The 27935-nt window shown below is 35.0% G+C and overlaps 1 protein-coding gene across 2 annotated transcripts in view; it reads left to right on the top strand.

Annotated features, from left to right (window-relative positions):
- DYNC2H1 (dynein cytoplasmic 2 heavy chain 1) overlaps nucleotides 1-27935 on the top strand; it is a 368911-nt gene that overhangs the window by 169203 nt on the left and 171773 nt on the right. For both annotated transcript variants that reach the window (XM_036860514.1, XM_036860513.1), the window contains exons 66-70: nucleotides 1934-2097; nucleotides 3758-3877; nucleotides 4435-4569; nucleotides 6283-6426; nucleotides 10376-10465. In XM_036860514.1, coding sequence (XP_036716409.1) covers nucleotides 1934-2097; nucleotides 3758-3877; nucleotides 4435-4569; nucleotides 6283-6426; nucleotides 10376-10465 — 653 coding nt within the window. The remainder of the gene's footprint in view (nucleotides 1-1933; nucleotides 2098-3757; nucleotides 3878-4434; nucleotides 4570-6282; nucleotides 6427-10375; nucleotides 10466-27935) is intronic.

Genomic DNA, 27935 nt, shown 5'->3' with positions numbered 1-27935 from the left:
TTGTATTTTTTTAATTCATAAGTTACTTATTGCTTTTGTTGTTTAATTTCCAGGGAGTTGGATATTTTCTAGTTACCCTTTTGGGATTGGTTTCTAGCTTATCTCTGTTGTGGTCAGAAAACTTATTCTGAAGTATTCAGTTTTTTTAATCCTGCTGAAGCTTTTTTTATGATCTGGCATTGGTTAATTTTCACAAATATTCCATGTACGCTTGAAAATTATGTAAATTTTGCTCTTGGTTATTATAATTTTCTCTAAAGTCAATTAATTCAAGTTTGTTAATAGTAATGTTCAGATTTTCCATACCTTTACTTTTTATTTCTATTTGTTCTATCATGTATTGAGAAAAAGTCTCTATGATTTTGAATTTTTTCTTTTAGTTCTGTCAATTTTTACTTTAAATATTTTGAAGCTGTGTGTTTGGATTCATACATATTTGGAATGTGCTGTCTTCCTGTTTGGTTATTTTCTTTATCATTATCAACTGTCTTTTGTCTCTAGAAGTATCTCAAGTTTTAGAATTTGGTATTAGAATGATTACACTAATTTTGGGGATTGGTGTTCACATGGTATATTTTTCCATTCTTTTACTTTCAATTTTCTGTTGGTTTTCTTTATAAAGTGTGTTTCTCATAAACAGTATATCATTTGGTTTTGCATTTTTATTCACCATGGCAGTCTTAATATTTGTAATGTAATACAGTTAACCAATTCATGCAATAACTAATGTAGTTTTCTAATTAACCTGATAGTTTTTAATGGCTACCCTGTGTATAACAGTATGCATCTGTGACTTATTTTTTTTAATATAGATAAATACTTTGCCACTTTTCCAGTATTGGTCTTTAACTCCATATACCCAGTACCTGCCTTTGCATTATTGTTGTGCTGCATTTGTCATAGATATTCAGTGGTTTTACTATGATGTTCTTAGAAGTAGTTTTCTTTGCATTTATCCTGCTTGCATTTTCTTGAATCATTCTAGTTGGTGTATGGTTATTACATTGAAACTTTAAATTTGTTTTTTTCTAATAATGGTTAAAGTTCAGCATTATTTTGATATTGTTTTTTAACCATTTACATATCCTCTTTCATAAAGTGCATATTGAATTCTTTTCACATTAACTTTAAAAAGTTAAGTAAATTTTAAAATCTATTCTAGGATTTTCAAAAATTCATTATATTGTTTTTCTTAGCATTAGAAAATAATCATTGATAATATGTATTTTTACCTAAAAAATTAATCGTTTTTTATCAGTTAAAATCATAAGTAATGCATGTAATGGTTGATTGATTTTTCTGTAGATGTTGTATAATTAATATAATTGTTTTTTATATTAGAATATAAAAAAACTCCTTTGTGAGGCAGAAGTTTACTTTTTCTCAGTTTAATTTATTGCAAAGTACCTGTGTACGGCAGTCTGAATAAATCTTTTTTGACGTTAATAATGGATTCTTTACAATTACTCATATGTTGTTAATTCCAGGTTTTTACCAGGTCATTCTGTTTTCAAGTGTTACATCTTAAATACTAGTACAATAAACACATTGATGAATTTTGAAGTAGAGAATAATTAATAAGAGTTTCTATTTTTGTCATCTATAATCAAACATTTCAGAAAAATTAGTAATATCAAACATATAGTTAATGTTAAAACTATATTGAATATAAGTAGATATTCCTTTGATGCTTCAGTATCCTAGGATTGTCTTAATGAATATTATTTATCCTTGTTTGCATAAGTGCTGACTGATCAGTAGAGCATTCTCGTTAATAGTCTTTTGGGTGGCCTTGCTGTTGCTGTATTTTGGACTGTATCTAAAAGCCTGTAATAAAAACTATTTAGAAGTACTAGAAAATTATATTTTTTAATGTCATGTAACAAAATACAGAATATTCTGGCCAACTAATTATGTCATTTTAAAAAAATAGGACCACGTTATGTGGTACAAATAGGTGACAAAATTATCGACTACAATGAAGAATTTCGCCTTTTTTTGTCAACAAGAAACCCAAATCCCTTTATTCCACCGGATGCAGCTTCCATTGTTACTGAGGTTAACTTTACTACAACAAGAAGTGGATTACGAGGACAGGTATATGTGGACAATCATTTGCCTTAGAAATCTTTAGTATCTTTGTATACTAATGAAATATTTTGAGTGGGAAGCTATTTTGTTAAATTGATTAGCATTTAAACTCATGATTTTGAAAATACACTTGCAAGTCAGTAACACATTTGGGTTTATTTCATTTTCCATTAGTGTTAGAATTGTATATTTGTTGCTAATATCAAATTGCTGCTTCTTCCAGTATAACTTTAATTTTACAGTCTACTCCTGTAATATTTGTTAGAATTTGAGAAATGGAGGATCATACATGTTAAGATTAGCAACTTTATTTTTTTTAACTATGAAAACTGAAGTTTAAATGTTAAAATTGCAGTTATTGACTTATTCAGCTAGGTGAGCGTCTTTGATTCCAAATCCAACAATTTTTTTTTGGACTAGAACATTTGCATGTTTGAATTCACTTTATCCGTGTATGGCTTATTACAGTTTATAGTTATTACATGAATTGCAAAATGATTTTCATGTACAGATTTTTACTTATATACTCCCTTACTCATTCTTCCTCTTTAAAGATATCCTGTTGACTTTTTTAGTATCATCCTGTTTTTTACCATCTAACAATAGTATATTTTTTCTCTTTTGATTTATATGATAGCATGTATATTTGCCATGGTTTTTACTTTATTGTAATTTTTAAAACTCTCCTATTAAAATATTTTTCTTACCGTACTAGATGACTCACTGCATATTTTTATGAACAATGTCTTTTGATTGGCTTGATGATACTTCTCATAAATAAAACAATGTCAAATTACTCAGAGCTTGGCAGAATTGACAGAATTGCTTCTTCTATATAAAAGATCTCCACAGTAATTGCTGAAAAGGGCTATTTAGGTATTACTTTAACAAGAACTAAATGAACATGCTTATACAATAGATTTTGAATTAATATATTTTATGACATGCAAATGTCATTTCCTATTTTAAAGTTTCAAACTGAAGAATTTGACATAGCAGTTTTCAACAGCTTTATTAAGATTCAGTTCATATATCATACAATTCACCTCTTGAAAGTTTACAATTCAATGCTTTTTTAGTAGAATTTCTGAGTCTTATGGTAACTCTATATTTACCATTTTGAGGAATAGACAAAGTTTTCCAAAGTAGCTGCACAATTTTACTTTCCTACCAATAATATATGAGGGTTCCCTTTTCTCCACATTCTGGACAACATTTATTATAATTTGTCTTTTTAATTATAGCCATCTTAGTGGATGTGATGTGGTATCTCATTGTGATTTTAATATAGTATTTTAAGTAAGGTAACTATTTCTTTTTGTGACTACTTACCATTAAAAATGTTTGCTTCCATAGTTTTTATATATTTAATCTAATTTAAGAACTGAATATTACATGTTGATATGTTAAGTAATGCAATTTCTTATAGCTGCCCTATAATATTTAACATTTTATCAATTAGTTAACTATTCATTTTGCCTCTTTTGTCAGAAATAATTGTGAAGGTGTCTCATATGTTTAACTAGAAAGAATGAAATGAAGTACATAGTAGTATCATTATACTTGTAATATTTGATCCAACATAAGGCCTGTTTGTGGGAAGTTTTCATTTTGGTTTGTTTTGTTTGAACTTTATTGCTAGAATAACCTTGGCTTTTTTTTTAAGCTTTTGGCATTAACTATTCAGCATGAGAAACCTGATTTAGAGGACCAGAAAACAAAACTATTGCAACAGGAAGAAGATAAGAAAATACAGTTAGCTAAGCTTGAAGAATCTCTTTTAGAGGTAAAATTGAGCTATTCAGTATATTTTTCATATTACATTATTTTGATTATAATCAAATATTGTTTTTTAAAAAATTAGATTACCTTTAGCATGTTTTTGGTTGTATCAAAGACACATCAATATGTATCTTAAAGTCAAAATTCAAATAGAAAAAGGTAGATGTCTAGGAATATAAGACTTCTAGGTGTAATGTTTAAGACAAGCAATTTTTAACTAATATCGTCTTTATACTGTATTATTTCATTAATATTTGATTTTATGCTCAGAAAAACATTCAAAGGTAGCATGAAATTATGATTTGATCTGTAACTTTAAATAGTTTTTATTTTTATTAGGTTGATAAAATTAATACATATACAATGTTTTGATGATATAGTATCATATAATGATTTACAATATCTTTTGATATAGAAGGCTGTAAAATAATGAAATTCTTTTAAGAGAACATAAGTTCCCCAAAACATCATCAAATTAATGATAGCTAACATGGGCTTCTTTTAAATGATTATTTTAATATATATAATAATGTTCATATTATTTTATTAATTTTTCTGCAGACACTTGCCACTTCTCAAGGCAATATTTTGGAAAATAAGGATTTGATTGAATCTTTGAATCAGACAAAAGCAAGCAGTGCACTTATTCAGGAGTCACTTAAAGAATCTTACAAACTCCAAATTTCTCTTGATCAAGTAAATATTTCCTTCTTTGTGATCTTATATTGTTTTCTGAAACTTTCATGTTAATATGATAAAAATTATAGTACCAGGACTTCAGGGGAATGATGATTGCAATAAAAGAAAGCTATTCAAAAACACCAGGTCCTTGGGTCTAATTCTTATTATAGAGAGGGTGATAGATGTTGAGGGTATCAAGGGTAAGGAGTGCTGGTCATTGAGCCCTGCTGAGTACTACTGATTTCTGGCATGTTATCCAAAGTTCTAGAGCTATAAATTTTTACTGAAATTGAAAATGAGCGTGTTTAAAATGACTGTTAGAGAACATTTTTGCCATTCCTGGAACTTTTCTTAAGTTAAGGCAAGTTAAGTATATCAATAAAAGAGTTAAAAGCTATTCTTTCCATCAAAAACATTTTTCTTCCCTACTCATCCTGGACCCCATGAATGTGTTGATCTGAACTCTTTTCTTAAAAATGGGTAAAATCCTTCTTGCTTTATTCTTTCGACATTTCCTAGAGCAAAATTTCAACCTTATATCAGTACAATGTATCTTTTTTTTTTTCCTCCTACATTTGGTGACAGAGATTTGCTGAAGAAAATCAAACAATGAAGCAGATTAATGTTATTGTGAATTCCCAGTCTCCAACCTGACCTGGACCCTTACTGACATCCTTTAATATTTCCCATTTCCCTCAATGACTTTTCCAAATGTTATTTTAGGTGTTTTTCAGCTGTTGCTCAAATTCTACACTTACATAGTATTACTTTCTTCACTTGAGAAAGAGCTCTGTTGAAATCAGAATAAGAAAAAACTTATAGCCTGTTTCCAATCCAGTCATCCCACCTTCTCTACCATAGCTAAAATTGGCAGATGTCATAGCTGTCACTGTATACCAAAAGGATTTTGAACTTTCTGTGCCTTCTCTTTCTGAACAGGCATCGCTGAGTCACACACATAATTTTACCAGTATCATATTTATAATCCTGGTGCTTTGATCAGAATGACATGGAGACCCTTCTCAGAGTTCAGTTCATAACCTCAAGGCCATTTAATCCTATGATCCTTTCATCTTTATCATCATTTACCTTCAGTCAGAATGAAAGCCCCTGTGATTATTGGTTTGTTCTATGCTTATGTTGAACAGTGCTAGGTGCTTTATTATCTTAATGTGGACACTCGTTACAGTCTTCTACTCTACCTCTACTTCCATCAGTGTTCTTGTTGGTACCAGTCCCACACACTAGATTCATTGTTCTAACTTTTCTCCACTACAGGGGTAGCCTGTAGTGCCATGCTGTCTTACATGACCTACGTGACCTCTGATCACAGCTGTTTACCATTCCATTTAATCCTAATACAGGTGCTTACCTCTTTCCCCTAATACAAGTGTTCTTGTCTTCATTAAAACCAACCCATGTACTACTTCTAGCTCTGTAATCAGAGGGGAGGGGAAGTATTCAGAATACATTACCTGCAGTTACATAAAAATACAAAACAAAAATGTAATATCTTAGGATTAAAAGAAGTATAAAAACTTAAGAATAGAAAAGCTGGATTATGCAGTTTCTTTATAAAATTCTGTGATTCATCTTTATTTGTTGTATGTATGTTGAAAGTAAGGCTGTGGCTAGATATGTGCATAGCAGTCTGTAGGTGGCAGTAAAGCATTAGAACTAAGGTGTCACCCTTCCCGCCCCGCCCCCCCCCCCCACCTTGTTCCACAGGAGCGGGATGCCTATCTCCCTCTGGCTGAGAGTGCCAGCAAGATGTACTTCATTATCTCTGACTTGTCAAAAATTAATAACATGTACCGTTTTAGTTTGGCTGCATTTCTCCGACTTTTCCAGCGAGCTCTGCAAAACAAACAGGTATGCTGTTGGTTACCTCATAGCTGAGACTGAATGAGAGAGATCACTTTACTAGGTGCTTAATTTATAATAATTTCCTGAGAAAAGTTGCTTGGAATTATGTTTCAAAAGACCATATGTAACACTTTTAAACTATATTTAAAAGAAACTAGCTCTTTAGTTGCATTTTATGTTTTTAACAAACTGTCCCAATGTGGCAGTCCTCTTAATGGAAATGATTTATGTTCTGAGTATAAATTAATAAATGATTATCTTCTCAGATGATCATTAAAAAAAAAAACCTGGATGATTCAGGAAGGTATAAAGATAAATTATCCACATAATCCCATTACCTGGGGAAAACAACATTTAAAATTTCATTGTATACCCTTGTTGTTTGAGGCTATAATACATACTCGATATAGTTCTAGAAAATGGGAATACAGGAATATACACTGTTTTATCAAGCTTGTATTCTAATGGAGGGAACAATATATTAAAGAATACACATAATTTTTACCAAAAGGTATAATACTGTGCTTTAAAAATATATTGTACACAATTTTCATGTCAGTAAATACAAACCTACACAATATTTTTGAGAGCTTGTGAGGCTATACCCTACTTTATTTAGCTACCTCCTATAGGGTGTTATGGTTATCTCTGCTGAATATCTTATTACCCCCAAATTTAGCAGATTAAAACAATGTTTCTCTTATGCTCATTGATTCTTTCTTATGCTCATGGATTCTATGGAAAATTTTGTCAGGGCACTGCAGGGATGGCTTACCTCTGCTTCACAAGGTCTGGGGTCTTGGTTGGGAGGAATTGAGAGTGCAAGTGGTTTTGGGGAGGCTTCACTTTCATGTCTGGTACTTGGGGTGGGTGGACTTGATGACTAGGACTGCTGACTGTAGCACCTCTCCATGAAGCTTGACTTCCTCACAGCACAGAGTAGTTGGATTCCTCATATTGCAAATTGAGATACCAAACATGTATTTCAGTGAACAAGGCAGAAGCTGAATTGCCTTTTATAACCTAGCCTTGGGTCATTTCTGCTGTATTCTATGGGTTGAAGCAGTCAGAGCCTACACAGATTCAAGAAGGGGAAAGAGACTTTAACTCTTGATGGATGGAGGGTCAAAGAATTTGGGGATTATGTTTAAAATAGCTATAGACACTTACAGGGTTTTTCCCCCAGTGTTTTGTTTCTCCAATTATTTTCCAGGTTAAATTCCTAGACTTGGATAGCTGGGGCAAAAATGCACATTTGTAAGCCTTTAGACAAATATTGTCTAATTATCCTTTGGAAATATATGCTGTTGGTATATTAAACTAATACAACAACAGGGGACTTTTAAATCTACACCTTGAGCAAAAATGAGTATTATATATTCATTTTAAATAATTTTTAATAACTTTAATTATTAAAATAACTTTTAATAATTATCCTATTAGGTAATTGAAAAATATTTCATTATATTTGAAAGTCTTTGGTCACTTGTAAGATAACTATCACTTGTAAAATAAATATCAGATTATTTGTGTTTTTTCTTTGGTGAATTATTATTTTTACTTTCTATGGTATCAGTATTTTAAAATTTTACTTATAAGAGTTTCTTATATATTAAGGACACTAAACCTTTGTCATATGTTGTAAATATTTTGGGTTTATTAATTTGCTTTTTAATTTATTAAAAAAATATTTTTATGAAACCAAATTCATCAAGTTGTTTATAGTTTTTTGTGTTCAGTATAATACTAATGTAAGTGTTTTTTAGAATTATATTTTGGGTGAGAATAATTTGTTCTTTTAGATAGTTAGGAGCAAAATTTCATATCCGAGTAGGTTTACTTAAGTCTGTCTTTCTGAGGAAAGATTATTATTCATTCAGTTAATATTTATCGCAGACTTACCATGTGGCAGGCATTTTTCTAGGTGCATGGGTGATATAGCGGAGAATAAAACAGGAAAAAATCTTTGTCTTCATTGGCATGGACTACTTAATATTTTCATGAATGAGTTACTTCAGAAAATCTTTATTTGATTACAAATAATGATTAAAGTTTACTGATGTCTTTTCCACTAAAGTAAATCATTTGAAGTTGTTGTTACATTAGATTTGAAATAAAATGGCACCTAACGAAGAGCTTGTGCTTTGGGGGTAGGCTTTGTTAGTAAAATCTGTCATCTCAGTCCTGGGAGACAAGATAAGCATTTCTCCCATGTATATATGTAATGTCCTTTGGACAAAGATAAGGTTTCAAGATGCAGGAAAGGGCTGAAGAATACATAATTGTGTTCTTTGTCCTTTGGTTTTAAAAAAAAAATTGAATTTTAATATGTTAAATATAATCAAACCATTTATAATATTGTGCTGGTAGAATTTTTGCAAAAAACAGTAAAGTGTAAAGTCTGTGAGAGTTGGTTCATGATATATTGATCATATTTCTAATTTGCTGTGTCAGCAGGTAAATCTAGAGAGTCATTTATACTTAACTTCTTTTGCATTAATAATTTTGTATAAATTACTTAGAAAGTACACAGTAATAAGTCCATTTAAAATTCATTCTTATCTTTTAGTAAAAAAAATTTATGTTAAAATTCAATGGCCCTATAAAATATAAGAACTGAGAAATAAGTTAGAAGGTCTAACTCAACTTAGTAAAAATACTGGTCATTTTGTACTGTTTAGAAAAGCTTATAGCTCAGTATTTCCTCAGTGACAATAGTTCTGTGATAATATGGCCATTGAATAAACATTGACCTTTGTATGTATGTGTATGTGTATATGCACATGTGTGTTTAGGTGGGCATTTGAGTTCATTTGAAAAATATAATCTGAAATACATAGAGTAAAAAACTTGTTTTCAATTGTTTTGAAAATCTACTGGATCTTGTAGGTACTATATTCTGTCTCACATTAGAGTGTCTTTTAGTGGATCCAAGCTTCAATTTCACATGTGATCTTTGTTAATAAATAGTAAAATTAAGAGAAGTGTCTGTGGTATGAACTGTGAATAATGAGCTCTCTTGGTTAGAACATGCTACTAACAAGGCCAGAAACCTACATTTGATGTATCTGAATATCAAGTCACAATGTTTTCTGCTAATTTCACTCATTTTATTGCTCATCCTGTCATCCTGGGTGTACTTCTCTGAACTGTTAAAATTATTTTGCTAGGTTTTTTTTTCCTTGCCAATTATCATCACAAGGAAGCAAGCAAATTTTGTCTAAATGTTATACCTGAATTGAATTCTGCAAGGCATGTATTCTCCAGTTGCACCCAGAATGAAGTGAGACTTACACTTATATCACACTAAGGGAAAAGGCCAGCCTTTACAACATCCCCTCCACTATTCCTACGCCAAGCCATTTTTCATTAATCAAATTAAATAGCCATTAATGATATTTTTCAAATCATAGCAATCATGTACAATGGAGGTACAAAAGCAGATAAAAAACTACAACAATGAATTTTTACACCACGTATTTCAAATTCAAGCTGGAGGGCATGGTTTAATATCATTTAGGTTCCTATACTGAGGATGAGAAAATTCTTTATAGTATGGTTTTGGTCATACTGTTTTGGGGCCGGATTGGTAATTATAATACAAGTAATTAAATGGCTTTATCCCAGATTGATGTAGTATTTTTAATGCCAGTAGGAATCAAAGTGGTATGGTCAAATTCAATTCATATGATATTACTGGTAATTGATTATAATTTTTATTTATTGAAAGCTTTAACTCTATACATTAAAAAATACATCAATTTTTTATTATATTAATGTAGAAGTTTAATGCATTTATTCGTCTAGTCCCTTGAGTCTGATTGACGAAGATAATTGTTCAGAATCAGTTTTGAGTCTGGAGGAACAATTTATAAGCATGATTAAACTGTGGGGTACCTTTTAAATGCTCATGAATTTCCTAATGGTTTTTCAGTTTTCAAATTGTAATCTACAGGATTCTGAAAATACAGAACAGAGGATTCAGTCTCTTATCAACTCATTAAAACATATGGTATATGAATATATATGCCGTTGTCTATTTAAGGTAAGAAACATTGTGTTTTTCACTTATAAAATATTACCTGAACCTTGATTTAATACAGTATTAAGTTAAATTATATTAAATTATACATTACTTGTTACCTACTAGAAAGGTATTAAAATTGACATTTCTGATATTTTCCCAGAATAATATTCATTACTAACCAGAATGTCTTACAGCACTTGGGATGTCGTAAGGAGAAAAGTGACAAGTAAAGAAGGGAGAGCAAACCCTGGGTTAGCTGACTTAGCCCTGAGCATGTCAGTAGCCACTGAAAGAGGGAACGAGGATGGATTATGTAGGTCATTTTCTAGCCAATGTTTCTCAATCTCAGTACCAGTGACATTTTGTGCCACATAGTTATTTGTTGTGGGGGGCTGTTTTGTGCATTTTAGGATATTTAGTGTCACCTCTGGCCTCTGCCTTCTGGTGCCATTAGCCCTCCCTTTCCCCACTGTGACAATCAAAATCATCTCTTGACACTGCTGGATGTCCCCTGGGCTGGGGAACAAAATAATTGTCTATTCTTCGCATTACAAAGTAAACTAACACCTGATCCTGAGTTGTGAAAGAAATTTGTCATAAGTCTTCAAATTATAGGGGACCCAGAGGAATATACAGTGAAACATATTTTAGAAATTTCTTAATATTATAGAAAACACAGAGGGTTTTCACTTAGGACTTTTTTTTTTAATGTCAGTCCTTGGGTATAGCTTGAGATATGTTAAAAAAGCACTTTGTAAGGCAGTTAACTAAGTGAGAGGAATAGAGTTATTATGGTCCAATTATATAGGCTTCTTAGAAAATGTTGAAAAAGACATACTTAATATTGTTACTATAGAATGAGATAGTAATTTTTTATGATTAGAGTGATTTTGTTGAAGATCTGTACTTCAGACAGAGAATAAACCCTTCAGCGTACCTTTCAGCACTTTGACAAGGGGTGTTATTGGAAATTCAAAGAATTATAGTTGAGCATTTCTGCAGAATTCCTTCTTTACTGAAAACTATGGATATATATTTTTCTTTTATAGGTCTTATAGTTTACTATAATTCTGAAAATCAGCTGTTTGGCTTTCAATTTTAACTTGTGTAAAATGAGGAATTGTAAGCAAATAATTGTCACTAGTTATGATCCTAGATATAAGGATGATGTATCAGTAGTTTCATTCGTTATAGATTCATGATATCTTTAAACATTTTTATAATGCATTATCTCATATAAAACTTTGTAAAATTTGATTACCCAAAATTTTAAAATATTTTCAGAAAGTGTTTCAAATTTAATGAGCTATATAGAAAAAAACTTCAAACATTCATTTCATCCTCTCCTCTAACTCTTAGTCCTTCATTAGAGTAAACCAGTTCAAGGTTTGATATGTTCCTTATAGTCTATTTCTTCTCTCTTCATATTCATATGTACAAATATAGAGATATAGTTTTAAAAATTTTCCTTACATTATATTTTCTTCTGTAACAACTCTTTTGTGGCAGTAGGTCCTGAAGATCTTTACATAAGTATAAATATGTTAACCTTATTATTTTGAGTGGTTGTGTGGCATTCCATAATATAATTATACGCTAGTACTCTACTGGTGGATATTAGATTATTTCTATATTGTTTGTTGTTATGAATGACTGCAGTTCGGTGAACATCCTGTTCAGTTCCTTCACCTTTATGTACATGTACGAGTAAGTAAGCAGTGGCTTTCTTTTCTAGGAGTTTGATGCTTTCAAGTCTTGGATTCAAGTCTTTTTTTTTCCTCTTTTTTTATTGAAGTATAATTGATTTATAATATTATATTAGTTTCAGGTGCACAGCATAGTGATTTGATATTTTTATACATTACATGATAAGTCTAGTAACCATCTGTCCCCATACAAAGTTATTACAATATTATTGACTATATTCCCTATGCTGTACATTACACCCCCATAACCTATTTTATAACTGGAAGTTTGTACCTCTTAATCTTCCTCATCAATTTCACTCATCTCCCAACTCTCTCCCCTCAGGCAACCACCAGTTTGTTCTCTGTATCTATGAATCTGTTTCTGTTTTGTTATGTTTGTTTTGTTTTTTAGATTCTACACAAAAGTAAAATCATATGGGGTATTTGTCTTTCTCTGTCTAACTTATTTCACTTAGCATAATACTCTCTAGGTCCATCCATGTTGTCGCAAATGGCAAGATTTTATTATTTTTTTATAGGCAAGTAATATTGCATTGTGTGTATATATATATATAAATATATATATATACACACACAGCCCACATCTTCTTTATCAATTCTTCTTTGGATGGACACTTAGGATGCTTCCATATCTTGGCTATTGTAAATAATGCTGCAGTGAACATAGGGGAGCATATATCTTTTCAAATTAGTGTTTTTGTTCATTTCTTTTGAAAAATACCCCAAAAGTACAATTGCTAGATCATATGGCAGTTCTATCTTTAAGTTTTTTGAAGAACCTCCATACTGTTTTCCATAGTGGCTGTACTAATTTACAGTCCCACCAACAGTGCACAAGTGTTCCCTTTTCTCCACATCCTTGTTAACCCTTGTTATTTGTTGTCTTTTGGATTATAACCATTCTGGACAGATGTGAGGTGACATCTCTTTGCAGTTTTAATTTACATTTCCTTGATGATTAGAGACGTTTAGCATCCTTGCATGTGTCTGTTGGTCATTTGTATGTCTTCTTTGGAAAAACGTCTATTCATGTGATTTGTCCATTTTTAAATAATTTACAGTTGCTACGTCTGTTCGTTGGATTGATCCCTTTATCATTATGTAATGTCTTTTTATGTCTCTTGTTACAGTCTTTATTTTAAAGTCTGTTAAATTCTGTTTTAAAGAAAGCTCAGCTTTCTTTTCGTTTTCATTTTCATGGAGTTGATTTTTCCATCCTCTCACTTTAATCTGTGTTTGTCTTTAGTTCTTTTTTTTTTTTTTTGTCTTTAGTTCTTAAGTGAGTCGCTTGTAGGCAGCATATATATGACTCTTGTTTTTTTATTCATTCAGCCACTCTGTGTCTTTTGATTGGAACATTTAGTCTGTTTACAGTTAAAGTAATTATTGATGGGTGTGTACTTATTGCCATTTTATTAATTGTTTTCTGGTTATTTTTATAGTTCATTTTTGTTTCTGTCATCTTATTTTGCACTCTTCCCTTGTGATTTGATGACTGTATTTAATTTTATGTTTGGATTCCTTTTTTTTGTATGTATCTCTTATAGATTTTTAGTTTGTGGTTACCATGAGATTCATATATAATAACCTATTTGTGTGTGTGTGTTAGTTTAAGATTTAAGTTGATGCTCTCTTAAGTTTGAATGCATGCTACCAATCCTGTGTTTTTACTCACCTTCCCCCAATGTTTACTATTTTTGACATCATATTTTATATCTTTTTGTTTTGTGTACCCTGCAAAGTTTCTGCTGAAAAGTCAGCTCATTGTCTTATGAAAGTTCCCTTGTGTATAACTAATTGCTTCTCTCTTGCTGCTTTTAAGATTCTTTCTTTATCTTTAATTTTTGCCACTTTTTAATAATGTGTCTTTGTTTAGACCTCTTTGGTTTCATCTTGTTTGGGACTCTCTGTGATTTCTGGACTTGGATGTCTTTTTCCTTTTCAGGTTAGGGACATTATCAGCTATTATTTCTTCAAATAAGTTATTTGCCCCTTTCTCTCTCTCTTCTCCTTGTGGGACCCCTATAAAGTGAATGTTAGTATGCTTGATGTTGTCCTTGAGGTTTTTTAAACTATTCTAAAATTTTTAAATTCCTTTTTCTTTTCTTTCTCTTCCGCTTGGGTGATTTCCACTACTCTGTCTTCCAGTTTACTGATTCGTTTCTTTTTATTATCTAATCTGTTTTGATTCCTTTCTACTATATTTTTTATGTCAGTTATTGTATTCTTCAGCTCTGTTTAGTTCATCTTTATATTTTTTCACTCTTTGTTAACCTTTTCTCTGTGTTCATCCATTCTTCTCTTGAGTTTGTTGAGCATCTTCATGATCATTAACTTGAACACTCTATTGGGTAGGTTGCTTATCTCCACTTTACTTAGTTCTTCTTCTGGGGCTTTGTCTTTTTACTTTGTTTCAAATATACTCCTCTGTCTCCTCATTTTGCTGAATTCTCTGTTTTTATTTCTATGAACTCTGTAAGTCAAGTATGTTTTCCAATCTTGGAGAATGGTTTATGTGGGAGATGTCTTATAGAGCTTAGCAGCATACCCCCTTCTGCTTACCAGAGCTATATGCTCTAAGGTTGCCCCCTATGTGGGCTGCATGGACCCTTCTATTACGGCAGGGCCAACTACTGTGGTCATACTAGTCAGTGGGACTGGTCCCTGTTCTAGGTGGCTGCCAGGCCCTACCTCATGTATTGACTGCCAGGCCCTGGTGTGTGGGGCCGGGTCCCAGCATGGCTGGTCACATGGCCTGAGGATCCTGGAGCTGATGCTGGCCTCCTGATGGGCAGGACCAGGTTCTGGGGTGGCCGGCTGCAGGTCCTGGGGAGGCTGGAGCTCATGCCATCCCACTGGTGGGAGGGGCTGGGGCTGAAGGGCTTGGGGGCTGGGGAGGCTGGGGTTGGTATTGGCCTGCTGGTGTGCAGAGCTGGTTCTTGGATTGGCTGGCTGTGGGTCTGGGGTTTCTGGCTCTGGTGCTGGCCCACTGATGGGTGGGTAAGCCCCTGACATTACTAGGCTGGAGGGAAGACTCCAAAATGGTGTTGCTAGACCAGTGTCCTGGTGGTTGAACCTTATCATTCAACCCTACCCTAACTCTTGGTTGTCTCTTAAACCTTTGTGATTGTTCAAGCAGCCTATTATATTCTTATTAGCTCCCTGTAGCTTGAGGGTGTCTCATGACCTGTCAGTGTCCTGTAGAGGAAGATATCAGTCAGCAATAGATTCAGGATGCTTTGAAGCCATATGCTCAGGGAGCAGCTTTTAAAGTATGAAAACATATACAGTCCTATGGGACTGCAAATATAAGCCCATTTGAGCCAGGTGATCTGGTGGTGTCTCCTGACTGGCAGTTGCATAAACGGAGGCTCCTGATAAGTGTATAAGCTCTTTTCTAGGAGATACTGGCAAGCTATAGTAAGGCAGAAGGAGAGGGCAAAGATGGCATTCACTGACCTATGATCCCTGAGAGGAGTTCCATAGGCCCCTAGGTGTGTGCCAAACCTGAAGCCTGCCTCTCAGGCCAAAGCTCCAGTACAAGCAAATAGGCTTCTTTCACAGAAAATGGGGGTGTGTCATTATGTCGTCTGTGCAGAACCTTGGAGATAGTAGCCTGCCAAGAACTGTCTCTCCAATTGTTAACTCCCATGGGACCCAGGAATGCAAGCTCCCTTGACCTCCAGAGCCATATGATCAAGGGATGGCCCCTTGGCTGTAGCTACAAAAATCAGGGCTCCAAAAGTATATAAAGCTCACTTCTGAGAGATACTGGTGCCCTGGAGCATGGCAGAGAGAGAGTGAGACCAGGTTGCCTGCTGGCTATAGGGAGGCAGAGGGGGAACATAAAGATGGCGCCCACCAGAAAAAGAAAAAAAATAAGAAAGGTGGCACCCACTGGCTAGAGCAAGGCTGAGGGAGAGTGCAAATATGGCGCCTGATGCCTGGAGTGAGGCAGAGCATGTGCGGAAAGATGGCACTCACCCAAAAAGGAAAAAACAACGATGGCACCTGTTGGCTAGCAGATGGAGGTTGCAAAGATGGTGCCCACTAGCCTATGTACCCAGAGAGTGTTCCAGCAAGTTCTTAGACATGTGTGTTAGATTAGATGCCTGCCTCTCAGGCCAATGCTTTAATCTACCCAAGTGAAGCTCTTTCACTTAAAGTCTGAGCTCCATCGGCTGCTTCTGAGCTGGGCCCTGAGGCAGGTGAGTCCCAGCATAGGAGCCCTTTTTGAGCTGTTTCTCAGAAGAGTACAGTCTTGTGGATATCGTTGTTGTGAGCCCAGTTGATTTGCAAAGCTAGATATTTTGGGAGCTTGTTACTCAGGTGCAGGTCTTTAAAGTTGGTGTGCCTAGTATGGGGTCAAACCCTTCATTCCTCAAGAAGAGGTCTGGGTTTTGAGTTTCCTCCTAACTTTGGGTCACTGTTCCAGGGGTGGGTTTTATGGCAAGACTGTATCCCAGCCTCTCCCACCCACTTTGATGTGGTTTTCTTCTCTTTTGCCCAGTGTGTGGTAATTGCTCAGCCAGCCTGTAGGTATTTTTCAGAGGAAATTGTTCCTTATTTAGCTGTAGATTTGGTGTGTCTACAGGAGGAAGTGAGTTCAGGATCTTCCTGTGTCACTGTCTTGAACCAGAACTCTAGATTTCTTAATGGATGTATAATGGCTGGTCCAAGGATATAAACTTTTGAAATTTTTTTTGGCATTATCAAATTGCCTTCTAAAAGGTTTTTATTACCAGTTATTATTCCTACTCACAGAGTAATTAAGGTATCTTCTTCTTTGCATCCTTGTCAACTCTGGATTTTACCACTGTTTTTAATTTTGTAGTTTATAAATATCTTATTTTTCTTTCTTCTGTTTACTTTTATTAAGGTTGTTTATTTTTACCTTCCTCCTTACTTGCCATATTTGTCTATCTGTCATATTTGTCTATTTTCTTTGCATTTTAAAGAATAAGTTTTGCTTTTAGAATAAGTCTGTGTTAATGTTTTAATATTTTCTTTTTTAATCATTGATTTATTTTTTGATTTCTATATTACTTAATTTGCATGGTTCGTTTTTTTATCTTAAACTGGAACTCCCTACCCAATAAATAATTGCCCATCCCTCATCCCCCCATCCCCTGGTAACCACCATTCTGCTTTCTGTCTTTATGAATCTGACTACTCTTGGTACCTCATATAAGTTGAGTCATATAAGTGTTTGTCCTCTGCTTATTCACTTAGCATAATGTTTTCAAAGTTCATGTATGTTGTCAATGTGTGTTTTAAAATGCGCATTCTGTCCTCCTTCCTCCCTGAGCCTCTTTGCCCCCCTCCCGCCCCCCAAGTTCAGGAATCCACAGTGCTCTCTCAGGAGTTGGCCCTTGTGTCTCTCCTCTCTCTTCATTCCTGCGCAGAAGGGCTTTTCCTAGAGACTCTGCCATCCTCATTCGCTTAGTGATTCATCTCAGAGCCAGAGCCAAATGAAATGGAATTTCATTCCCAGCAAGGCTGGTCCTAAAGTTTGTGCTCATAAACTTGCTTTACAGTAATCTATATACTTTGAGTTTTTGTGCTCTGCCCACTCTGTTTCTCCCGCCTATGCCAGAAGCATTGCTCCAGTGGACCCAGGGCCCCAAGCCTGAGGGGAGGCCCCAGGATGTTCTGTGCCTGTGGGGTGGTTGGAGTGGTGACAGCAAGGGGGTACAGTTTAAACATGGAATTGCATTTTTATTACTTGATTGCTACTGCTGCTGTCACCAAGGGAGTAAGGGGGCTCCTGGTACAGCTGCTTCTTACTGCAGTTTATGCTTTAATATCTATCCCTAGGAGGGAGTTTGAAACGGTAAAAGGGCAGTTGAGGGGATAGACAGCGGCAGCACCTGTACCACGCTGCCACCAGACTTAGCAAGTCTGAACGTAGCTTTAATATTTTTTATTTTCTAGTGACTATATTATATGTTCTTATTTTATTTTCAGTGATACATTATACTTACTGATGAGATTTAAATCCTTTTGTCATATTTTAATAATGTAATTAGAGAAGGATATGATAAACATTTCAGTACCAAGATGATTTAATGTACAATATCAGTCAAGTTTCGTGAGCGTTACTTCTTTTTCGCAGAAAATTTTGAAAATATAATAAAGTAAATGTTTAAAATGACCAATAATCCCAGAGGGTTACTTCTTTTATGTCACTTTAACTTTTAAAAGTATATTTAAGTTAGGCTAAAGCCAGCATTTTGTTGCACTAGAAGAGGGGTTGTAGGCTTACCATCCCAACATTTTAGTACCCAACTGGAATTTTTCATTGCCTGTCTGGAGTAATACTTTTCTATTGTGAACAGTAGAAATTATTTTTTAAAAATGCTATAGTTTATAATTCTTAAGACATTTTTTTTTCTTTTAACATCTTTATTGGAGTATAATTGGTTTACAATGGTGTGTTAGTTTCTGCTTTATAACAAAATGAATCAGCTATACATATACATATATTCCCATATCTCCTCCCTCTTGCATCTCCCTCCACCCCCCCATCCCCCCCCCAGCTGGTCACAAAGCACCGAGCTGATCTCCCTGTGCTATGCGGCTGCTTCCCACTACCTATCTATTTCACATTCGGTAGCATATATAAGTCCATGCCACTCTCTCACTTCGTCCCAGCTTATGCTTCCCCTTTCCCATGTCCTTAAGTCCATTCTCTATGCCTGCATCTTTATTCCTGTCCTGCCCCTAGGTTCTTCAGAACCATTTTTTTTTTTTTTTTTTTTTTTAGATTCCGTATATATGTGTTACCATACGGTATTTGTTTTTCTCTGACTTACTTCACTCTGTATGACAGACTCTAGGTCCATCCACCTCACTACAAGTAACTCAATTTCGTTTCTTTTTATGGCTGAGTAATATTCCATTGTCTATATGTGCCACATCTCGTTATCCATTCATCTGTCTATGGACATTTAGGCTGCTTCCATGTCCTGGCTATTGTAAACAGAGCTGCAATGAACATTGTGGTACATAACTCTTTTTGAATTATGGTTTTCTCAGGGTATATGCCCAGTAGTGGGATTGCTGGGTCATATGGTAGTTCTATTTTTAGTTTATTAAGGAACCTCCATACTGTTCTGCATAGTGGCTGTATCAATTTATATTCCCACCAACAGTGCAAGAGGCTTCCCTTTTCTCCACATCCTCTCCAGCATTTATTGTTTGTAGATTTTTTGATGACGGCCATTCTGACCGGTGTGAGGTGATACCTCATTGTAGTTTTGATTTGCATTTCTCTAACGAATAGTGATGTTGAGCATTCTTTCATGTGTTTGTTGGCAATCTTTATATCTTCTCTGGAGAAATGTCTATTTAGGTCTTCTGACCATTTTTGGATTGGTTGTTTGTTTTTTTGATACTGAGTTGCATGAGCTGCTTGTAAATTTTGGAGATTAATCCTTTGTCAGTTTCTTCATTTGCAAATATTTTCTCCCATTCTGAGGGTTGTCTTTTCATCTTGTTTATGGTTTCCTTTGCTGTACAAAAGCTTTTAAGTTTCGTTAGGTCCCATTTGTTTATTTTTCTTTTTATTTCCATTTCTCTAGGAGGTGAGTCATAAAGGATCTTGCTGTGATTTATGTCATAGAGTGTTCTGCCTGTGGTTTCCTCTAAGAGTTTTATAGTGTCTGGCCTTTTATTTAGGTCGCTAATCCATTTTGAGTTTTTTTGTGTGTATGGTGTTAGGGAGTGTTCTAATTTCATTCTTTTATATATAGCTGTCCTGTTTTCCCAGCACCATGTATTGAAGAGGCTGTCTTTTCTCCATTGTATATTCTTGCCTCCTGTATCAAAGATAAGGTGACTATATGTGTGTGGGTTTATCTCTGGGCTTTCTAGCCTGTTCCATTGGTCTATATTTCTGTTTCTGTGCCAGTACCATACTGTCTTGATTACTGTGGCTTTGTATAGTCTGAAGATAGGGAGCCTGATTCCTCCAGCTCAGTTTTTCTTTCTCAAGATTGCTTCGGCTATTTGGGGTCTTTTGTGTTTCCATACAAATTGTGAAAATTTTTGTTCTAGTTCTGTGAAAAATGCCATTGGTAGTTTGATAGGGATTGCATTGAATCTGTAGATTGCTTTGGGTAGTAGAGTCATTTTCACAATGTTGATTCTTCCAATCCAGGAACATGGTATATCTTTCCATCTATTTGTATCATCTTTAATTTCTTTCATCAGTGTCTTATAATTTTCTGCATACAGGTCTTTTGTCTCCCTAGGTAGGTTTATTCCTAGGTATTTTATTCTTTTTGTTGCAATGGTAAATGGGAGTGTTTCCATAATTTCTCTTTCAGATGTTTCATCATTAGTGTATAGGAATACAAGAGAATTCTGTACATTAACATCGTATCCTGCTACTTTACCAAATTTGTTGATTAGCTCTAGTAGTTTTCTGGTAGCATCTTTAGGATTCTCTATGTATAGTATCATGTCATCTGCAAGCAGTGACAGTTTTAGTTCTTATTTTCTGAATTGGATTCATTTTATTTCTTTTTCTTCTCTGATTGCTGTGGCTAAAACTTCCAAAACTATGTTGAATAATAGTGCTGAGAGTCGACAACCTTGTCTTGTTCCTGATCTTAGTGGAAATGGTTTCAGTTTTTCACCATTGAGAACGATGTTGCCTGTGGGTTTGTCATATATGGCCTTATTATGTTGAGGTAAGTTCCCACTATGCCCACTTTCTGGAGAGTTTTTATCATAAATGGGTGTTGAATTTTGTCAAAAGCTTTTTCTGCATCTATTGAGATGATCATATGGTTTTTCTCCTTCAGTTTGTTAATATGGTTTATCACATTGATTGATTTGCATATATTGAAGAATCCTTGCATTCCTGGGATAAACCCCACTTGATCATGGTGTATGATCCTTTTAATGTGCTGTTGCATTCTGTTTGCTAGTATTTTTTTGAGGATTTTTGCATCTATGTTCATTAGTGATATTGGCCTGTAGTTTTCTTTCTTTGTGACATCTTTGTCTGGTTTTGGTATCAGGATGATGGTGGCCTCATAGAATGAGTTTCGAAGTGTTCCTGCATGTGCTACATTTTGGAAGAGTTTGAGAAGGATGGGTGTTAGCTCTTCTCTAAATATTTGATAGAATTCGCCTGTGAAGCCATCTGGTCCTGGGCTTTTGTTTGCTGGAAGATTCTTAATCACAGTCTCAATTTCAGTGCTTGTGAATGGTCTGTTCATATTTTCTACTTCTTCCTGGTTCAGTCTTGGAAGGTTGTGCATTTCTAAGAATCTGTCCATTTCTTCCAGGTTGACCATTATATTGTTATATAGTTGCTTGTAGTAATCTCTCATGATCCTCTGTATTTCTGCAGTGTCAGTTGTTACTTCTCCTTTTTCATGTCTAATTCTGTTGATATGAGTCTACTCCCTTTTTTTCTTGATGAGTCTGTCTAATGGTTTATCAATTTTGTTTATCTTCTCAAAGAACAAACTTTTAGTTTTATTGATCTTTGCTATTGTTTCCTTCATTTCTTTTTCATTTATTTCTGCTCTGATCTTTATGATTTCTTTCCTTCTGTTGGCTTTTTTTGTTCTTTCTCTAATTGCTTTAGGTGTAAGGTTATGTTGTTTATTTGAGATGTTTCTTGTTTCTTGAGGTAGGATTGTATTGCTATAATCTTCCCTCTTAGAGCTGCTTTTGCTGCATCCCATAGGTTTTGGGTCATTGTTTTTTCATTGTCATTTGTTTCTAGGTATTTTTTTATTTCCTCTTTGATTTCTGTAGTGATCTCTTGGTTATTTAGTAGTATATTGTTTAGCTTCCATGTGTTTGTAGTTTTTACAGATTTTTTCTGTAATTGATATCTAGTCTCATAGCTTTTTGGTTAGAAAAGATACTTGATACAATTTCAATTTTCGTAAATTTACCAAGGCTTGATTTCTGACCCAAGATATTATCTATCCTGGAGAATGTTCCAGGAGCACTTGAGAAGAAAGAGTATTCTGTTGTTTTTGGATGGAATATCCTATAAATATCAATTAAGTCCATCTTGTTTAATGTATCATTTAAAGCTTGTGTTTCCTTATTTATTTTCATTTTGGATGATTTGTCCATTGGTGAAAGTGGGGTGTTAAAGTCCCCTACTATGATTGTGTTACTGTCCATTTCTCCCTTTTATGGCTGTTAGCATTTGCCTTATGTATTGAGGTGCTCCTATTTTGGGTGCATAAATATTTACAATTGTTATATCTTCTTCTTGGTTTGATCCCTTGATCATTATGTAGTGTCCTTCTTTGTCTCTTGTAATAGTCTTTATTTTAAAGTCTATTTTGTCTGATATGAGAATTGCTACTCCAGCTTTCTTTTGATTTCCATTTGCATGGAATATGTTTTTCCATCCCCTCACTTTCAGTCTGTATGTGTCCCTAGGTGTGAAGTGGGTGTCTTGTAGACAGCATATATATGGGTCTTGTTTTTGTATCCATTCAACCAGTCTATGTCTTTTGGTTGGTGCATTTAATCCATTTACATTTAAGGTAATTATTGATATGTGTGTTCCTATTACCATTTTCTTAATTGTTTTGGGTGTGCTATTGTAGTTATTTTCCTTCTCTTGTGTTTCCTGCCTAGATAAGTTCCTTTAGCATTTGTTGTAAAGCTGGTTTGGTGGTGCTGAATTCTCTTAGCTTTTGCTTGTCTGTAAAGGTTTTCATTTCTCCATCGAATCTGAATGAGATCCTTGCTAGGTAGAGTAATCGCGGTTGTAGGTTTTTCCCTTTCATCACTTTAAATATGTCCCCTCACTCCCTTCTGGCTTGCAGAGTTTTTGCTGAAAGATCAGCTGTTAATGTTATGGAGATTCCCTTGTATGTTATTTGTTGTTTTTCCCTTGCTGCTTTTAAAATTTTTTCTTTTTGTTTAATTTTTGATAGTTTGATTAATATGTGTCTTGGCGTGTTTCTCCTTGTATTTATCCTATATGGGACTCTCTGCGCTTCCTGAACTTGACCTTTTCCTATCCCATATTAGAGAAGTTTTCAACTATAATCTCTTCAAATATTTTCTCAGTCCCTTTCTTTTTCTCTTCTTCTTTGGAACCCCAATATTCGAATGTTGGTGGCTTTAATATTGTCCCAGAGGTCTCTAAGACTGTCCTCAATTCTTTTCATTCTTTTTTCTTTATTCTGCTCTGCAGTAGTTATTTCCACTATTTTATCTTCCAGGTCACTTATCCGTTCTTCTGCCTCAGTTATTCTGCTATTGATTCCCTCTAGAGAATTTTTAATTTCGTTTATTGTGTTGTTCATCACTGTTTGTTTGCTCTTTAGTTCTTCTAGGTCCTTGTTAAATGTTTCTTGTATTTTCTCCATTCTGTTTCCAAGATTTTGGATCATCTTTACTATCATTACTCTGAATTCTTTTTCAGGTAGACTGACTATTTCCTCTTCATTTGTTTGGTCTGTTGGGTTTTTACCTTGCTCCTTCATCTGCTGTGTGTTTCTCTCTCTTTTCATTTTGCTTAACTTACCGTGTTTGGGGTCTCTTTTCCACAGGCTGCAGGTTCGTACTTCCTGTTGTTTTTGGTGTCTTCCTGCAGTGGCTAAGGTTGGTTCAGTGGGTTGTGTAGCCTTCTTGGTGGAGGGGACTGGTGCCTGTGTTCTGGTGGATGAGGCTGGATCTTGTCTTTCTGGTGGGCAAAACCACGTCTGATGGTGTGTTTTGCCGTGTCTGTGACTTTATCATGATTTTAGGCAGCCTTTCTGCTAATAGGTGGGGTTGTGTTCCTGTCTTGCTAGTTGTTTCGCATAGTGTGTCAAGCACTGTAGCTTGCTGGTCGTTGAGATGGAGATCTCTGGGAGAGGTTTTGCCTTTTGATATCACATGGAGCCGGGAGGTCTCTGGTAGATCAGTGTCCTGAACTCAGCCCTCCCACCTCAGAGGCACAGGCCTGACACCCGCCCGGGGCACCAGACCCTGTCAGTCACATAGGTCAGAAGAAAAAGGAGAAAAAGAGAAAGAAGAAAAAATAAAATAAAATACCATAAAGTTATTAAAATAAAAAATAATTATTAAAAATTTAAAAAGTTAAAAAGTAGTTAAAAAAAAAAGAAAATAAGAAAGAAGAGAGCAACCAAACCAAAAAACAAATCTACCAGTCATAACAAGCGCTAAAAGCTATGCTAAAAAATAAAAAAAAAAAACAGACAGACAGAACCCTAGGACAAATGGTAAAAGCAAAGCTATACAGACAAAAATCACACAAAGAAGCATATACGTAAACACTCACAAAAAGAGAAAAAGGAAAAAATATATATATATCTATATATTAAAAAAAAGGAGGAAGAGAGCAACCAAATCAATAAACAAATCTACCAATGATAATAAACTCTAAATATTAAACAAAGATAAACATAAAACCAGGAACAAATTAGATGCAGAAAGCAAACCCCAACCCTACAGTAGCTCCAAAAGTCCACCACCTCAATTTGGGATGATTTGTTGTCTCTTCAGGTATTCCAAAGATGCAGGGTACACCAAGTTGATTGTGGAGATTTAATCCGCTGCTCCTGAGGCTGTTGGGAGAAATTTCCCTTTCTCTGTTTGCCCAGCTCCTGGGGTTCATCTTTGGATTTGACCCCACCTCTGCGTATAGGTCACCTGAGGACGTCTGTTCTTGGCTCAGACAGGACAGGGTTAAAGTAGCAGCTGACTAGATGGTTCTGGCTCACACAGGGGGAGGGAGGGGTACTGAATGCGGGGCGAGCCTGCAGCGGCAGAGGCCAGTGTGACATTGCAACAACCTGAGGTGCCCCGTTTGTTCCTCCGGGGATGTTGTTCCTGCATCACCTGACCCTGGCAGTGGCGGGCTGCACAGGCTCCCGGGAGGGGTGGTGTGGATAGTGACCTGTGCTTGCACACAGGTTTCTTGTTGGCTGCAGCAGCAGCGTTTGTGTTTCCTGCCCATCTCTGGTGTGCACGCTGATAGCCATGGCTTTTGCGCATCTCTGGAGCTTGTTTAGGCAGTGCTCTGAATCCCCTCTCTTCGCGCACCCTGAGACAATGGTCTCTTGCCTCTTAGGCAGGTCCAGACTTTTTCCCGGACTCCCTTCCGGCTTGCTGTGGTGCATTAGCCCCCTTCAGGCTGTGTTCACGCAGCCAACCCCAGTCCTTTCCCTGAGATCTGACCTCCGAAGCCCGAGCCTCAGCTCCCAGCCCCCACCCATCCCAGCGGGTGAGCAGACAAACCTCTCAGGCTGGTGAGTGCTGGTTGGCACCGATCCTCTGTGCGGGAATCCCTCTGCTTTGCCCTCCGCACCCCTGTTGCTGCGCTCTCCTCCATGGCTCCGATGCTTCCCCCCCACCACGCCCCGTCTCCACCAGTGAAGGGGTTTCCTAGTGTGTGGAAACTTTTCCTCCTTCACAGCTCCCTCCCAGAGGTGCAGGTCCCATCCCTATTTTTTTTGTCTCTGTTTTTTTTTTTCTTTTGCCCCACCCAGGTACATGGGGAGTTTCTTGCCTTTTGGGAAGTCTGAGGTCTTCTGCCAGCATTCAGTAGGTGTTCTGTAGTAGTTGTTCCACACGTAGTTGTATTTCTGATGTATTTGTGTGGAAGAAGGTGATCTCCACATCTTACTCCTCCGCCATCTTGAAGGTCTCTTAAGACAGGTTTTTAATTGATAATGGAATATCTGTTTTGTGAAATTCATGTTTCTATAGGAGTAATATTAAATCTATTCATCTTGAATTCAGCATTCCATTGAGTTTCAGTGGTGAATAAAAATTCAGAAAGCACATTAACTGTAAAACTGAGGTGCATTTCTCAAGATTTAGCACTCTAACCTTACTTAGGAAGGAACCAATTTTATATTTTAGTGAAAGGTTTTCGGTTTTTAGCAGTCAGCATCACGTTAAAGTGACTGCCAGAGCTTCTCTCATGCTAATTTTGCTGTTGTGTTAGTGAAAGCAGTATGACAACAATAGACTCTTGAAACAGAGAATTATTAGTATTCACATAACATTGAACTGAAAGCATCTTGACCTGGAACAGAAAAATGATTGACTTGTTTTATAGCAGAAAATTTAGACTTTTAATGAACTAAACCAAATGGGGAAAATTGTCTAGTACTTTCAGTTTAGATTATTAGCTATATCCTTTTTTTTTTTTCATGAGATCAGAAGTGTTTATTTCAGTAACCTAAGTACCTTCGACAATTAGGATAAGTAGCACATTTGATTTCCCCAAACTTATGATGATTATAGTAAAACTGTGTACAAGTTAGTACCTTTACATATCATTTTTTCATCACAGTTTATTGTTTTGAATAGATACAAAATAATGGAATTTGTTGGTGTATTAAATAGTTTCCAACTATATTGGGTGAGAGTACAGAAACGGGTTGAAGAAAATGTTGCAAGACCATATGATTCTTACTGTTTCCCCTTCCTCATGGAAGTATTGTCTAAAAGATTTGAAATGGTATAGGAAGAATGTCTGGTGATGTATAAATAGAAGTTTTTTCATGCAAAGTCCTTCTAAGCTTTATGCCTATGCAGCTCACCTTGCCTCTTTCTTCAAATGAATTTGCTAGTTGATTGATTAAAATTCAGATGAATATTGTTTTACAAATAAAATAATTATAGCATCTCATGATTGTATTTATCTTACATCTCATTTAATTTGAATCATGGTATTTTTCCTATCAAAATGTGTTTTTTTATAATAAAAATGTGGAAGTTCTCTGGTTGGGTGTTTAGAAATTTTATAACCTCTGGTTATTAAAGTGAATCTTGGTAATTTAGATAATTTTTGTTTGCTTAGATAACTTTGAAACTTTTAGTATTGTATCTAACCCTTTAGTGTTTCTCGAAGTATAAGTAAATGTGCATGGAATTTTTTTAAAATGTATGATTTAGCTTCAAGCACAAGTGTGAGTGCCTAAGTTCTATCCTATGTCAACTTCTTTGAGATTAAAACAAGATTTTTCTTCATATGGTAACATCTACTTAGACTTTTCATTAAACATATTTGAAAGCAATGAATATTATAGAGTAGAAATAAAATGAATGAATTGTAGTTTCTACTGCTTCTTAGTCTCTGAGATTTGTGGGATTTATGGAATATTTTTGAAATAAATTTCCTTTCCAATATTACGTACTATATCTTTTTACTGTAAAGCAGATAGTTACTATCTGTCGCCTTTTAAGACTTACGGTGTTCTAGGCACTAAGTGCTTTAACACATTGTTAATTAATTCCTATAACAATTCTATTATATAAGGAAGAAGCCAAGATTTAGAGCTTTAACTTTTCTCTAGGTTACTCAGATGTAGTGGGTATTGGAGCTAGAATTCAAACCCATTTTGCATGATACCAAAGACGTTTTGGTAATAGGATGTGGTTAAAACAAACTATTACATTTGGAAATGTGAACTTCTTATCAGCTATAAAGTTGACTTTAAGATTCCCTCATATTGTATTAATCCTGCTCTAATAGTCTCACTCTTTTTGAATTTTTACTAGCGTATGATGTGTGTGTGATGGCATGGTATGGAATATGTGGCTGACATATACCATCCAGTGGTCTACTGTCTCTTAACTGTTTTTCTTCATTCAGCTAGTAAATTATGTAGATGATCAGTTGAAATTTTGTTTATTATGTATCCTCTTGATATTAAATTATTTCGTAACAGAACCCAAGCATACTGAAATAAATTGAACTTAAATTAAAACAGCCAAATTTTCTGACTCGTAAACTGGGAAGATCAAGGATATTATAGGTCCAAAAT

The sequence above is a fragment of the Balaenoptera musculus genome, chromosome 8 (genome assembly GCF_009873245.2).
Source record: "Balaenoptera musculus isolate JJ_BM4_2016_0621 chromosome 8, mBalMus1.pri.v3, whole genome shotgun sequence".
NCBI lineage: Eukaryota > Metazoa > Chordata > Mammalia > Artiodactyla > Balaenopteridae > Balaenoptera > Balaenoptera musculus.
Note: the sequence above shows the minus strand (reverse complement) of the source record. Positions and strands in the feature narration are given on the sequence as shown.